The sequence below is a fragment of the Rhinoderma darwinii genome, chromosome 2 (genome assembly GCF_050947455.1).
Source record: "Rhinoderma darwinii isolate aRhiDar2 chromosome 2, aRhiDar2.hap1, whole genome shotgun sequence".
Lineage (NCBI taxonomy): Eukaryota > Metazoa > Chordata > Amphibia > Anura > Rhinodermatidae > Rhinoderma > Rhinoderma darwinii.
The window spans coordinates 95885228-95897191 of NC_134688.1; the positions used below are offsets into that span (position 1 = coordinate 95885228).

Sequence of the window (11964 nt, forward strand, 5' to 3'; positions counted from 1 at the left end):
AACCCTTAAAAAGACTGTCTACTGAAATTTGTTTTTAATAGGAACTATGTATTGACTAACATTGTAAGTCAAAGGAAAAATAAGGCGGTGTAATTCATGCACACATCACACATTGGAAACCGCTTGATAACCTTTTTATCAAACTTTTTAACATTTTTATTATTTTCCAATAGCGATAGTCTAGTTCAAATAACATATTTATGTGTTATTTGCCCTTGAGGAAAATTGGATACATTCTTGCCATCTGTTTTATCTACAACACCTGGATATATTCTCACTGCCAGTGGGCACTTTTCAGTGGTATAAAAAAGAAAGACACCACAAGTAGTTTTCTACAGGAGATTTCTCGCTGAATCATTTGACAATGCTCAGGCTTCTTGTGCTTGCCACTCTTGTCCTTTACGGTAAGTTCATGCTTCCAACTTTATCTCAAACAAGGAAGAAAAATAAAATGGACAACATAATAAAATCAACAGACAAATTAAAAAGGAAACTATTTTAGGTTTGCTCAATTAGAAAATGTGGCTACGTACATCAATCCATAGAAACCAATGATATTTGATTTCATTGCCATACCTATACCCTGAATCATGAAAATCTAATATTGCATTGAGGTAGACAAAAAGCTTTGCATATTTCTCAGTTGACAATTTTGCTTCACTCCAAATGCCCTACTTCCCTAGAATGCCTTACAGCCATTGAATTACATTATAAAAATGAATCCTGAAAGCAGCCACCACCTGGGGAAGTATATATCCCCATCACAAGATGTCGGGACCAAATGGGCTTTAGGTGCCCAGGGTGATCTGGGTAAGGATGGTGATGTGGGTACAATGTTACTCTGTCGTCCATGATCCCATAAATACCAGGCGTTCGCTCTGAATATTCTAATCGTTAAATGATCTTTATAAATACCGATCTTGTTTTATAGAAGTATTTCTAAAAAGTTCTGCTTATTCCAATGTCTGTCTTATTTTACACAAAGGACAATGTCATGAGGATGACATCCGCTATTTTGAAGATAATGAAAATGGACGCGTGGTAGGAGGAACAAATGCACCAAAGAATTCCTGGCCCTGGCAGGTCAGTACGAACCATTATATGCAGAAGAATAAGGATTTATAACATTTTTATAAAATATAGCTGTCATTTAATATACAGTTATAATAGAATTTCAACCTTTATTCAGCATATTTTTTTGTATTTTAACATTCCTATTGAGAATGGTCCTTCTGAATCGTAAGGTCACTCACCCTGGCTTTGGTTGCTAATAAACAGTAGTTTATTATTTCTAAGAAAGAAAAAGTGAGATCAGTTATATCTAATATCTGGCATTGTAATAAGTATTATCTTACATTTGTATACATCTGTGTATATTTGGACTTCTGGCTCTTTAGTCAGTAGCCCTGATAGAATCACCAGTGTGGCCGCACTGGCAGTATGTAATGTTACAATTGTAGCGGGACAGCCTATAGTTTACTGCAGCTCGAAGCATTGTCCAGTGGCCATCACAACGTGACTACATGGAGTAGCACCCATGGATGCAATACAATGCATTGGTTAGGCTTTTTGAAAAAGGATCCAAGTTTAAGGTAGACTAAGTTCAAGTAAGTATTTTTCTATTTAACTATGCCATCCCTTCTTGGTTAGAATATGTAATAGCCAAGACAAAGACAATATAATTCATAAGAACACACCAAGTGTTCATTTATGTCTATATAATGATTTGAGGATAGAACATGGACACATCAAAGATCTACTGTGGCCATTTTTTTTTATAAACTTCAGAGCGTCTAAGATTATCGCTGTCTGCTTGATGGATTGGAGAAGTCTAAAAATATTCATAAATCCTAGTCTGATTTAAGCAAAGTTAGGAAATATTATAGCAGACATATATAGAATTTATTGTATCCCTGTGTGAGTGCAACATAATGACCTGGCTCATTTAAATACAGTATCTGAAGTTTGGTTTCCTTTCCATACTTCTTTGCCAAAAACGGGAATGGATTTCAGCAGGGCAGAACATGGGCCAGAGATAAGGAAGGGTAAACAAACTCCAAGGACTATGGGAAAAGAACTGCAGTGTCAAGTAACAAGAACTATTATGCTATTTTCTATTATTGTCTACCTCAAGGTATCCCTCCAGTATTTGTCTGGCGGTAGCTGGTACCACACCTGCGGGGCTTCCCTGATCCGTGCTAACCGTGTGATGACCGCTGCTCATTGTGTGGACAGGTAAAAATCGAAACGTGTATTAACATTTGAAGTCCATTGGGATTCAACATTTTAGAAATGTATTAGTGTTCAGAGGCGTAGCTAGGTTCTCCTGCACCTGGGGCAGAGATTCAGATTGGCGCCCCCCCCCCCCATTTATTTCCCGACATCTCATTCCCCCTTGCCATGTTTTCTTTCCTTACCAATCAATGAGGTGTAATTTTTTTTTCACCATTTTTTTAATGTAACTCGAGTATAAAAGCATTTCTACATTTTACAAGCAATATAGTTCTATAATGTAATTAACATAAAAATAAATTAAAAGAAAATAAATTAAAGAGGCCACACACAGCCCCCTGTAGATAGCGCCACACACAGCCCGCTGCCCCTTTGTAAATAGCGCCACACTCCCCCCCTTGTAAATAGCGCCACATTCCCCCCTTTTAAATAGCGCCACACTCCCCCCCCCTTGTACTTAGCGCCACACTGTGAACAGACCGGTGAGCGGTAGCCTACCGCTACCACTCTCCGCTCTGCCTGGTGTGACTTACCGGAGAAGCTGAGGTGGTCATTCGGCGCAGGCAGCGACGGAGTTCCTTCTGACTAGGGTTGGTGACAGCCAGGGCCGGCCTTAGCTTGGATGGCGCGCTGTGCAGGACTCTCTATTGCCACCCCCTACACAAACCAAACATTAACCACATATATGGACACGCTGGAACATATATACTGTACATACATAAAGGTAGATATTTAGACATACAGGCAAATATACATACACACATCTGGAATATATACATACAGGTAAATATATAGATGTACAGACACATAAACACACACAGATAAATACACAGACAGGAACATATACAAATACATAAAAGGCACAAATATACAAGCACAAAGACACATTCACAAACAGACCCATATATACCCACACAGGCACATATGTACACAGCACAGATAATGTAGTAGATGTTACCTGCAGTCATATGTAGCACCACAGATAACACAGTGATAATTCTCTGAGTACAGATAATGTAGTTATGTCACCTGAAGTCCTATGTAACACCACAGATAACAGTGATAACTCTCTGAGTACAGATAACGTAGTAGATGTTATCTGCAGTCCTATGTAACACCACAGATAACACAGTGATAACTCTCTGAGTACAGATAATGTAGTAGATGTTACCTGCAGTCCTATGTAACATCACAGATAACACAGTGATAACTCTCTGAGTACAGATAATGTAGTAGATGTAAGAGACAAACACATGCAGATACACAGACAGACACACACACACACACACACACACACACACACACACACACACACACACACTGTAACCTATACACATACAAGCACAGAGACACACACTGTATTCACACTACACACACAGACACTCACCATGTCTCCTTGCTGACAGCATCACAGGTCAGGATGGGCTGTGGGCGGAGCTTCCTCTCTGCTTTTCGGCATGTGTAACAGCAGAGCTGGAAGGCTGCAGCACGGGAGTGGACCTGTCCCCTGACCTGAGTCTCATCTGACCTCACTTGAGGTCAGGTGACAAGTCAGGTGACTGGACTGGTCCACTCCCTGGCCGTCACAGACCCCAGTCAGAACGCCGTAATTTCCTGGCTCTTCCTAAAACTGCTGCAGGCGCCTATCAGCAGCGATCAGCTGCTCTTTGGTGCCCCCCCTTTCCTACCACCGGGTTGCACCCGGGGCACATGCCCCGCCTGCCCACCCCCTAGCTACGCCCCTGCAGTGTTATAGTACAATGTTTATTCCCTGGAAAGGTATTTTTCCCAGTGCAGACTAGGTGCATTGTGTTGCCAGCTACTAAGAGGACTGCTTTGGTAGAGTAACAATGTGTAGACTCTAGGTTCAATGTATTCTCTAGGTTCAGATACATTCAGATGGTATTTGTCCTACACATCCATGCATCTGACAGGTGGGCTGTATGTGCATTTACTGTACTTCTTTTAATTCATTCATGTCCAACATTAAATAGTAGACAGGGACTAGGGGGAAGAGGGTGATGAAGCTGCAGTTTCTCACTTAGTGTTCAGTAAAACAACATAAGTGGGAGAGGGAAGTAAGAAGAGTAGAAGGACAGCTGTAGCAACGTAGTGATGCATCTTGTTTGGCTTCTAAAACATTAGTTGAATGACGTTTTATTTCATACTCAGAATGTGTGTTACTAAAAAGACTGCAAAAAACCTTTTTAGGTTAGGCTTTCAAAAAGGACTATGAAAGTACAACTGACTATATATATATAATTCTCCTTCTCATCATCAATAGAAACGTTTCTTTTCGCGTGGGCCTTGGAGAGCACAGTCTTAGTGGTAATGATGGTACGGAACAGTACATTTCAGTCTCTTCCATCAGAAAACATGCTAGTTGGAACTCCAACAGTGTTGCTGCTGGGTAAGTGAACATCTTTTTGCATTTAGATTTTATGGGATTACCATTAAAAGGACACCCCTACCAATGACAACAGCAAGTGCAAAGCAACTAATGTATTGAAGATATCAAAAGAACAAAAAAAAAGTGTATCGTTTTAGCACGCGCTTTTAACACTCTAAAATGGACAAGCATTGATAATAGTAACCATATAAACCAATAAGCCAAAAGTGCCGCCATTACAATGTCAGCTATAGTGCGTGACAGTCATAGTACCTTTATACCAGTGCTTCTTCCATGCTCCTGCACTGCTCTTCTCTTCTAGTAGATACTCAAAGTAGCTAATCTTCCGTTAAAGGGCTCATGCACAGGGCTGTATAACCTTCCAGTTGTATGGAGTCATAATGTAGCACCCATAGAAGTCTTTGGGGTCCTAATGTACATCCGTATGCCTCTGATTTCATATGGAAACATACAAAGGATTTTTCTGTCGGATTGATATCATAGCATGCTCCATCAGATGCTGTATTATGTATTACTGTATTCTCCCCTATAAGAAAATCTCTATAATACAGTGCTGTACAGAGGAACCATATCGCAGCACCCAGAGTGCTTACGGCTCCTTAGTACAGAGCTGCAGGCAGTCTGTGTGACTACGTACAGACTACGTCCCAGGCTCTGTTCATATCTGCTTTTTGAATTCTGAGCAGAAATATGGAATTCAATGCTGTGACGGATCCATCACATGATGTACACCAACTACACCCGATGGACTCCATTGACTTTAATGGGGTCCATTGGGTTTCCATCTTGTAGTTCAAAATGTTATGCTGCGCTATTATTTCTGGTATTTTTTATGGAATCTGCTCTTATTGGAGCCTCCAACACAGATGTGCACAAACAGCCTCGGTTCTATTATCTGTTAACAAATCCTACTTATTTCCATGTAATTCAATCTGACACCAGGGGGATTGGTTTGCATCAGTTCTCATTCTTTAAGTTATGATCAGATATTTTACCTAGTCGGTCATGATCAGCTTCTTTAGTGCCTTCATGGTTTCCATAATTTTCCCGGACAATATAGCACAGCATGCTGCACTATTTTCTCTGGGATTTTTGGCGGCATCTTTAACAAAGAATCCAAACTGAGCCTCCAACGCAGATATGAACATGGTCTTAGGTTATGTTCTCATCTTCGTGATGGCTTCTGTTTAAAAAAGAAGCCACGACACAGTGCTAGATCTGTCGCACAATGGAACCCCATTGACTTACAATGGGGTCCGTCAGGTTGCTTCAAGGTGTCCATCATTTTGGCTGGAAAAATAGCACTGCAATGGTAATGGTTCTCAGAATGTGGTGATATAAAATGTTTTTTTTTTTCTTCATAAAACATGCTTATATTGAGCAAGTGCTAAAAACTATACATATTTGATATTAGCGCAATCATAACGCCCTGTAGAATTAAGTTAACATGTTAGTTATACTGTGTATTAAATAGCATAAAAAAACTACCATACAAATCGCATGTACCTCAAAATGGTGGCAACAAAAGCTACAACTCATCCCGCAATAAAAGAGCTATCATTGAGCTACGTACAACGTTACAAAAGAAAAGTTATGGCTTTTGGATGGCGGCAAGGAAAAACCCCCAAAAAATGTTAGGTCTTGAAGGTCCAAAATAGGCCGCGTCCTTAAGGACCAGGGTCACGAAAAAAAATTTTTTTACATCAGTTGGATTTTAGTGCTTTATTAAAAACTTTTATATTTATTTGTGTGTTTGTGTTTTACTTTTTTTTATTTTTTTACTTTTTCTTCCCTATGGGGGCTGCCATTTTTTTTTACATTTCTGTATGTGTCGGTTAACGACACATACAGACATGGAATACGGCAGCTACAGTCCCATAGTGAATGCGAACGGGGCCCGTTCCATCCACTATGGTGTACGCCGTTTGTGTGGGAACGGCGCATGCGCCGCTCCCACACAGTCCAAGTTGAACTGAGCGCCGTCCGGCGCCATTTTCCTGTAGACCGGAAGTCGCGGCCGGACAGTAAGATTACTACTTCCGGTCGCGGCTTCCGGACTTGTGCGCTTGGAGCGGCGGTAGCAGACGGAGCGGACGGACCGGAGGGAGCGGCGGCGTCTGGAGCAGGTAAGTGATTTCTGTGTATGTAAGTGTTTTACTGTGTGTTTACTAGTGTATGTAAACCTACTACACTGTGTGTTAGCTCAAAAAATGGCGACACACAGTGTAGGAGGTTTGACCGTTCAATCTCCTCGTTTCTCCCGGCACTAGCCAGGATAAAGGAGGGGGGGATTCTGAGAGCTCACTAGAGCGAGTGAGTTTTCCCAAATTTTGCAGCATAAAGCAATGTGGTTGCTTTACCACATGCAATGCTGCAATTTTGGGAATTGCTCCATCTAGTGACCAGCACTGGGAAATATTATAAATTAGAATCTAATTTATAATATTTCCTGACTCGTGAAAAAAATAAAAAAAATTAGAACAATGTTTAATCACCTATACACTAATTGTTTAACAAAAAAAAATAACATTTTTTTCTAGCAACACATTCCCTTTAACGGGTTAATGTGATTAGAACTTTTCATGAAGTACTAGAAAACGAAGAATGTTTTTTTTTTCTCTCCATACAGATATGATATTGCTATCCTGTGGCTGGCCTCCAGTGCTTCCCTGAACAATGCTGTGAAAGTGGCTGCACTGCCAGCAAGTGGCTCGACCCTGGCCCAGAACTACAATTGTGTTGTTACCGGATGGGGAAGAATTAGCAGTAAGTTCTCTATGTACAATTTCTTCCAGACAATGAGCTTCATTCTGTTGTACTAAGTAATCTGGCTTTAGTTTGCAGATAATGTTCGCTAATATACTAAATACACTGGGTCACCATTATTATATGCAAAATTGTACAAGAATTTATATAGCAGTTGAAGGCTGTATTAAGCTGTTCAAATATTTTAACCCCTTCCGACATTTGATGGGAAGGGAGTTAAGCCTGTGAGCCTGCTCCATACCCATGGGTGTTAGCTGTAAATTAAGGCTGACATTGGAGATAACTCAGATCCAGGATGTTTAACTGCTTCGATGCCGCGGTCAATAGCGGCTACGTCATCGAATCCATTAGACAGAAGGGGGCATCCCATTGGCCGCCCTGCGATACGATTGCGGAGTGAGGATGGTTGTCATGACAGAGCGGCCAACATTTTATGTAGCTGAATCATGATAAACTCGATAATGTTTCAGCTAAGATAATTGTTTATAAGCACTCAGGAGAGGAGACAGATGGACTGAAGATTGAGCCGTCAGTGCACTACACTGCAACAATTTACTGGGAATGGGACAAAGCAGCCTGCAATGTGTGATAATACATGCAGGCTGCACATGCAAACATTACAAAATGCTTAACCAAGACCTATTTGGAACTTATTTGTACCCCAAAATCAGTGCAATACAATAAAAAAAAAATTCAAAGGTGTCCATAGCCTTTAGATGACTCAAGTAAATGTAATGTCTGCCAGATACTGATTGTTGATCATAGTAATGTAGTAAAACATCACAATTTCATACAGTGTCTACGGTGTTTACAATGATTATAATAAGAGCCTACTTTTTGCAGCTGGAGGATCTCTTGCCACTAATCTCCAGCAAGCCACTCTGCCCGTTGTTGCCCACTCAACCTGTTCGCTTAGCTCCTGGTGGGGCAGCACAGTCAAGACCAGCATGATCTGCGCTGGTGGAGATGGAGTGAAATCTTCCTGCAATGTAAGTTGTATCATCTTGTAATGTTTTCCTTTAATGCACAAATTTACACAAAGAATATAGTTAATGTATGAATTGCCCATAATTCTTAAATTTCTTCCAATATCCTTCGATACATGAGATGGAGTACATAAATCACCTGGGTATGTATGTCGGCTGAGGGGCATATATTCTGTCATTATACACTGTCCTTTAGAGCAGATTTTAGTATTATCAAATATGGACTTTGTAGTTTTTGTTTCCTTATACTTAGGGTGATTCTGGAGGTCCCCTTAACTGCGCTGTCAATGGTGTGTACCAGGTCCATGGTATTGTAAGTTTTGGATCCTCTCTTGGATGCAACTACTACCAGAAACCGTCCGTATTTACCAAAGTCTCCTCTTACATCTCCTGGATCAACAGCGTAAGTGACGTCTATGATTGTTTCCAAATATTATCAAGGATCTCCCTATATAACAGCTATGTAGAGGGATTTCAAAATAATTAACATTACAGATAACTATAGTGCTGTAGAATAGAGCTTAGAAATGCCATCAATCTACATTAAGTAAAAAGGCCATCAATGAGTATTTAATAGCCTTCATATAATATGGTAATTTTATGTAAATTTGGTTTATAGCCAGAAGAAAGTCATAAGACAATTACAGCCATGAACATATAAATGTCTTGTTGTTGTTGAACTGTCTATGTGTTTAATGTGTCACCTCTCCGGACATGTCTGTTTCAGTAAATACTTGTATTCACCATGAAATAACATTTTTTTTCCTAAGGACTCTGCCTTGCGCCATTCCTGTTATTTCTCCGGAAAATGTATGAATGAATTAAAACCTTGATGTTACCATTCCCCTTGTCAAAGGGGCGTATCCCTACAGAGTCTGAGATTGTGAGCACTGATTGGTCATTGTCAGTCTGTGTAAGGACACCCCCCAACTGGTAATACCCAGTTGGCAATTTATTAATACATTTCTAGGAGGAATAACAGATGAACGACAGAATGGAGAGTTCTAAAATAAAGATGCTTCAGAATTATTTCATGGGGAATACAATTATTTACTAAAACAGTCAGGAGAGGTCACAGGTACTCTTTAACAGTTATGCTGGTAAATGCAAACAAGTGATAAGTACGAACAATCATGGATTACTGTGTGATCACAATCTAATTGTAGAAGCAATCTTCTATGTTAGGCCCAATGCAAATGACCTTAAAAATTGTCCGTGGTTGCGGACCGCAATTATGATCCGCAATTACGGACTCATTCACTTCTATTGTCCACAGATACCTTCCCCTTTATTTACGGGAAGGTGTCCGGGCTGTAGAAGTTTAAAATGTCCTATCTTTTGCTTTTTACGGGCCGTGCTCCCATACTTTTTATGGGAGAACGGGCCGAAAATGCGGGCGACTGTCCGCGGCCATTGGCGGCCTGCCGTGCCCGAAATCGCAGTCTGTGATTATAGGCACGGCCCTGTGCATGTGGCCTTAAGGCTGATCAGTGTGTACATCTGATGAACCAGTCAGATTTTAATTTTGTTTTTCAAAACTTGAATTGTGCAGCAGGATCAGGTCAGGTGCATGGGACATATGGACAAAACATAGCATGGTTTTAAGCTGTTGTTTATAGGGGTTGTCCCATAGAGGGAAACTTCTTTCTTTAATTGAAGCTGGGGAGCTGATCACTGAGGGTCTGGCTTAAGAAACCGGGGGTGATCAGCTTTTATTGTCGTGGAAAGCTGGCAGGCAGATAAACTTTTTGTGATGGTCACAAGGTTAGCCCTAGACCTTGTTTCCCACTGAGAAACATTTAGTTTGCGTTAATGCCGTGACTTGTGACTACCACAACTTGCAGAGACGAAAAGTTGCTGTGTAGCCATGGTCTTATAAAAAAATTATTATGGAAACAAGTTGCTCTTTTTAATTATTCAACCTTGCTTGGAAAAATGACAAAAAAACACATTGCCGTTTCATACCTATAAGGCCTCATGCACACGAACGTAAAAACGCCCGTAATTACGGGCCATAATTACCTGCCCATAGACTTCTATTGGCCATTGGTACCTTCCCGTTTGCTTATGGGAAGTTGCCCGGGCCGTTGAAAAATATGGAACATGTCCTATTTCAGGCCGTAATTACGGCACGGGCAGGCCCATAGAAGTCTATGGGGCTCCCGTAATTACGGGTGGCTACGTGTGTGCACCCGTAATTACGGGAGCGTTGCTAGGCGACGTCAGGGAATAGTCACTGTCCAGGGTGCTGAAAGAGTTAACTGATCGGCAGTAACTCTTCCAGCACCCGGGACAGTGACTACCGCTGGAGTTAATAGTATTAAAAGTTACCCAGGACTCTTCTTCTTCTTCCTCCAGTCTGGCCTCCCGGGATGACGTTTCATCCCATGTGACCGCTGCAGCAAATCACAGGCCAATCACAGGCTGCAGCGGTCAGATGGACTGCCGTGTCATCCAGGGGGGTCAGACTGGATGTCAAAAGAGGGACGCGTCACCAAGACAACAGCCGAGGTACGTATGAACTTTTTTTAACTTTCAAACGCTGCGGAAACTCTGCCTTGAGCCCTTCTATCCTGATAGAGAGAAGGGGCTGCCGATTAGTGCAGAGAAAATGGGTTTGTAAATACGGGTGGAATACTGGTGACACCGGATCCGTATTTATGGGCACGCGTCTGTAAATACTGGTGGAATACGGGTCAAATACGTGTGAAAATGGACCCGTATTTACGCCAGTGGCGATATGCTATGTGTGGCCTTACCTTATCGTATTCCGAACTGCTATGACATGTTGGGCTATATCTGCATCAGGCTTCATAGCTATACATTTTATCATTTTACATAGACACTACCTGCTAATTTCACTTTCTGGCTTAGGCCTCTTTAAGGCTATGTTCACACTGAGTTTTTTTGACGAGTTTTTTGACGCGGAAACCGCGCCGCAAAACTCATCAAAAACGTCACGAAAATGCCTCCCATTGATTTCAATGGGAGGTGGGGGCGGTTTTCTCCCGCGATCGGTAAAACCGCCTCGCGGGAGAAAGAGGGGACATGCCCTATCTTCGGGCGTTTACGCCTCTGACCTCCCATTGACTTCAATATCTGATATTGTAATGACACTGTCTAATAACCACTGGATGGACATCTAGAAAACTATGTGTAATTCATATCTGTTTTTAAATACCCCCCCCCCCCCTATAGGTTTTAACTTTATATATTATTTTTTTTAGAATATCTAAATGGATTACAGCATTCATCTTTCTCTCCAGAGGAAAACTTACCATCAGCTACAAAACATCATTTTACTGTATTGGTTTGAATGAAAACTACATGCTAATAAAGTACTAGCAAAACTGTTGAGCGTTTTATTAAACCATATGTAATACATGACATTCAACATCCCGCTCACTGTTTATGGATTGCACAGTCACTGAAAACCAGATTTGTGCCTGTCTTGATCCATGTCTTGCTTACTGTATGTTCAGGTCTTTTTATCTCAGAGATTTTGTGGCACAATATCAATATTAATGAATCAGACCACATATAATGAGAATGTCCATATTTCCTCTAAAT

General features: G+C 41.1%; 1 protein-coding gene across 1 annotated transcript; it reads left to right on the top strand.

The window, feature by feature from the left end:
* The first annotated feature begins 298 nt into the window (after positions 1 to 298).
* Positions 299 to 11745, top strand: LOC142740724 (chymotrypsin-like elastase family member 1). The gene is made up of 8 exons (XM_075850141.1): positions 299 to 404; positions 986 to 1083; positions 2135 to 2235; positions 4517 to 4642; positions 7272 to 7408; positions 8252 to 8397; positions 8648 to 8797; positions 11622 to 11745. Exons 1-8 carry the CDS (start codon positions 365 to 367, stop codon positions 11628 to 11630), a joined length of 807 nt encoding a protein of 268 aa, XP_075706256.1. The 5' UTR covers positions 299 to 364; the 3' UTR covers positions 11631 to 11745.
* The last annotated feature ends 219 nt before the right edge of the window (positions 11746 to 11964 follow it).

Bases quoted from the DNA above. Each gene is read 5' to 3' on its own strand.
- LOC142740724 (XM_075850141.1), top strand. From the start codon at position 365: ATGCTCAGGCTTCTTGTGCTTGCCACTCTTGTCCTTTACG. The intron at 7,409-8,251 runs GTAAGTTCTCTA...TACTTTTTGCAG, and splicing joins CGGATGGGGAAGAATTAGCA to CTGGAGGATCTCTTGCCACT. The intron at 8,398-8,647 runs GTAAGTTGTATC...CCTTATACTTAG, and splicing joins GAGTGAAATCTTCCTGCAAT to GGTGATTCTGGAGGTCCCCT.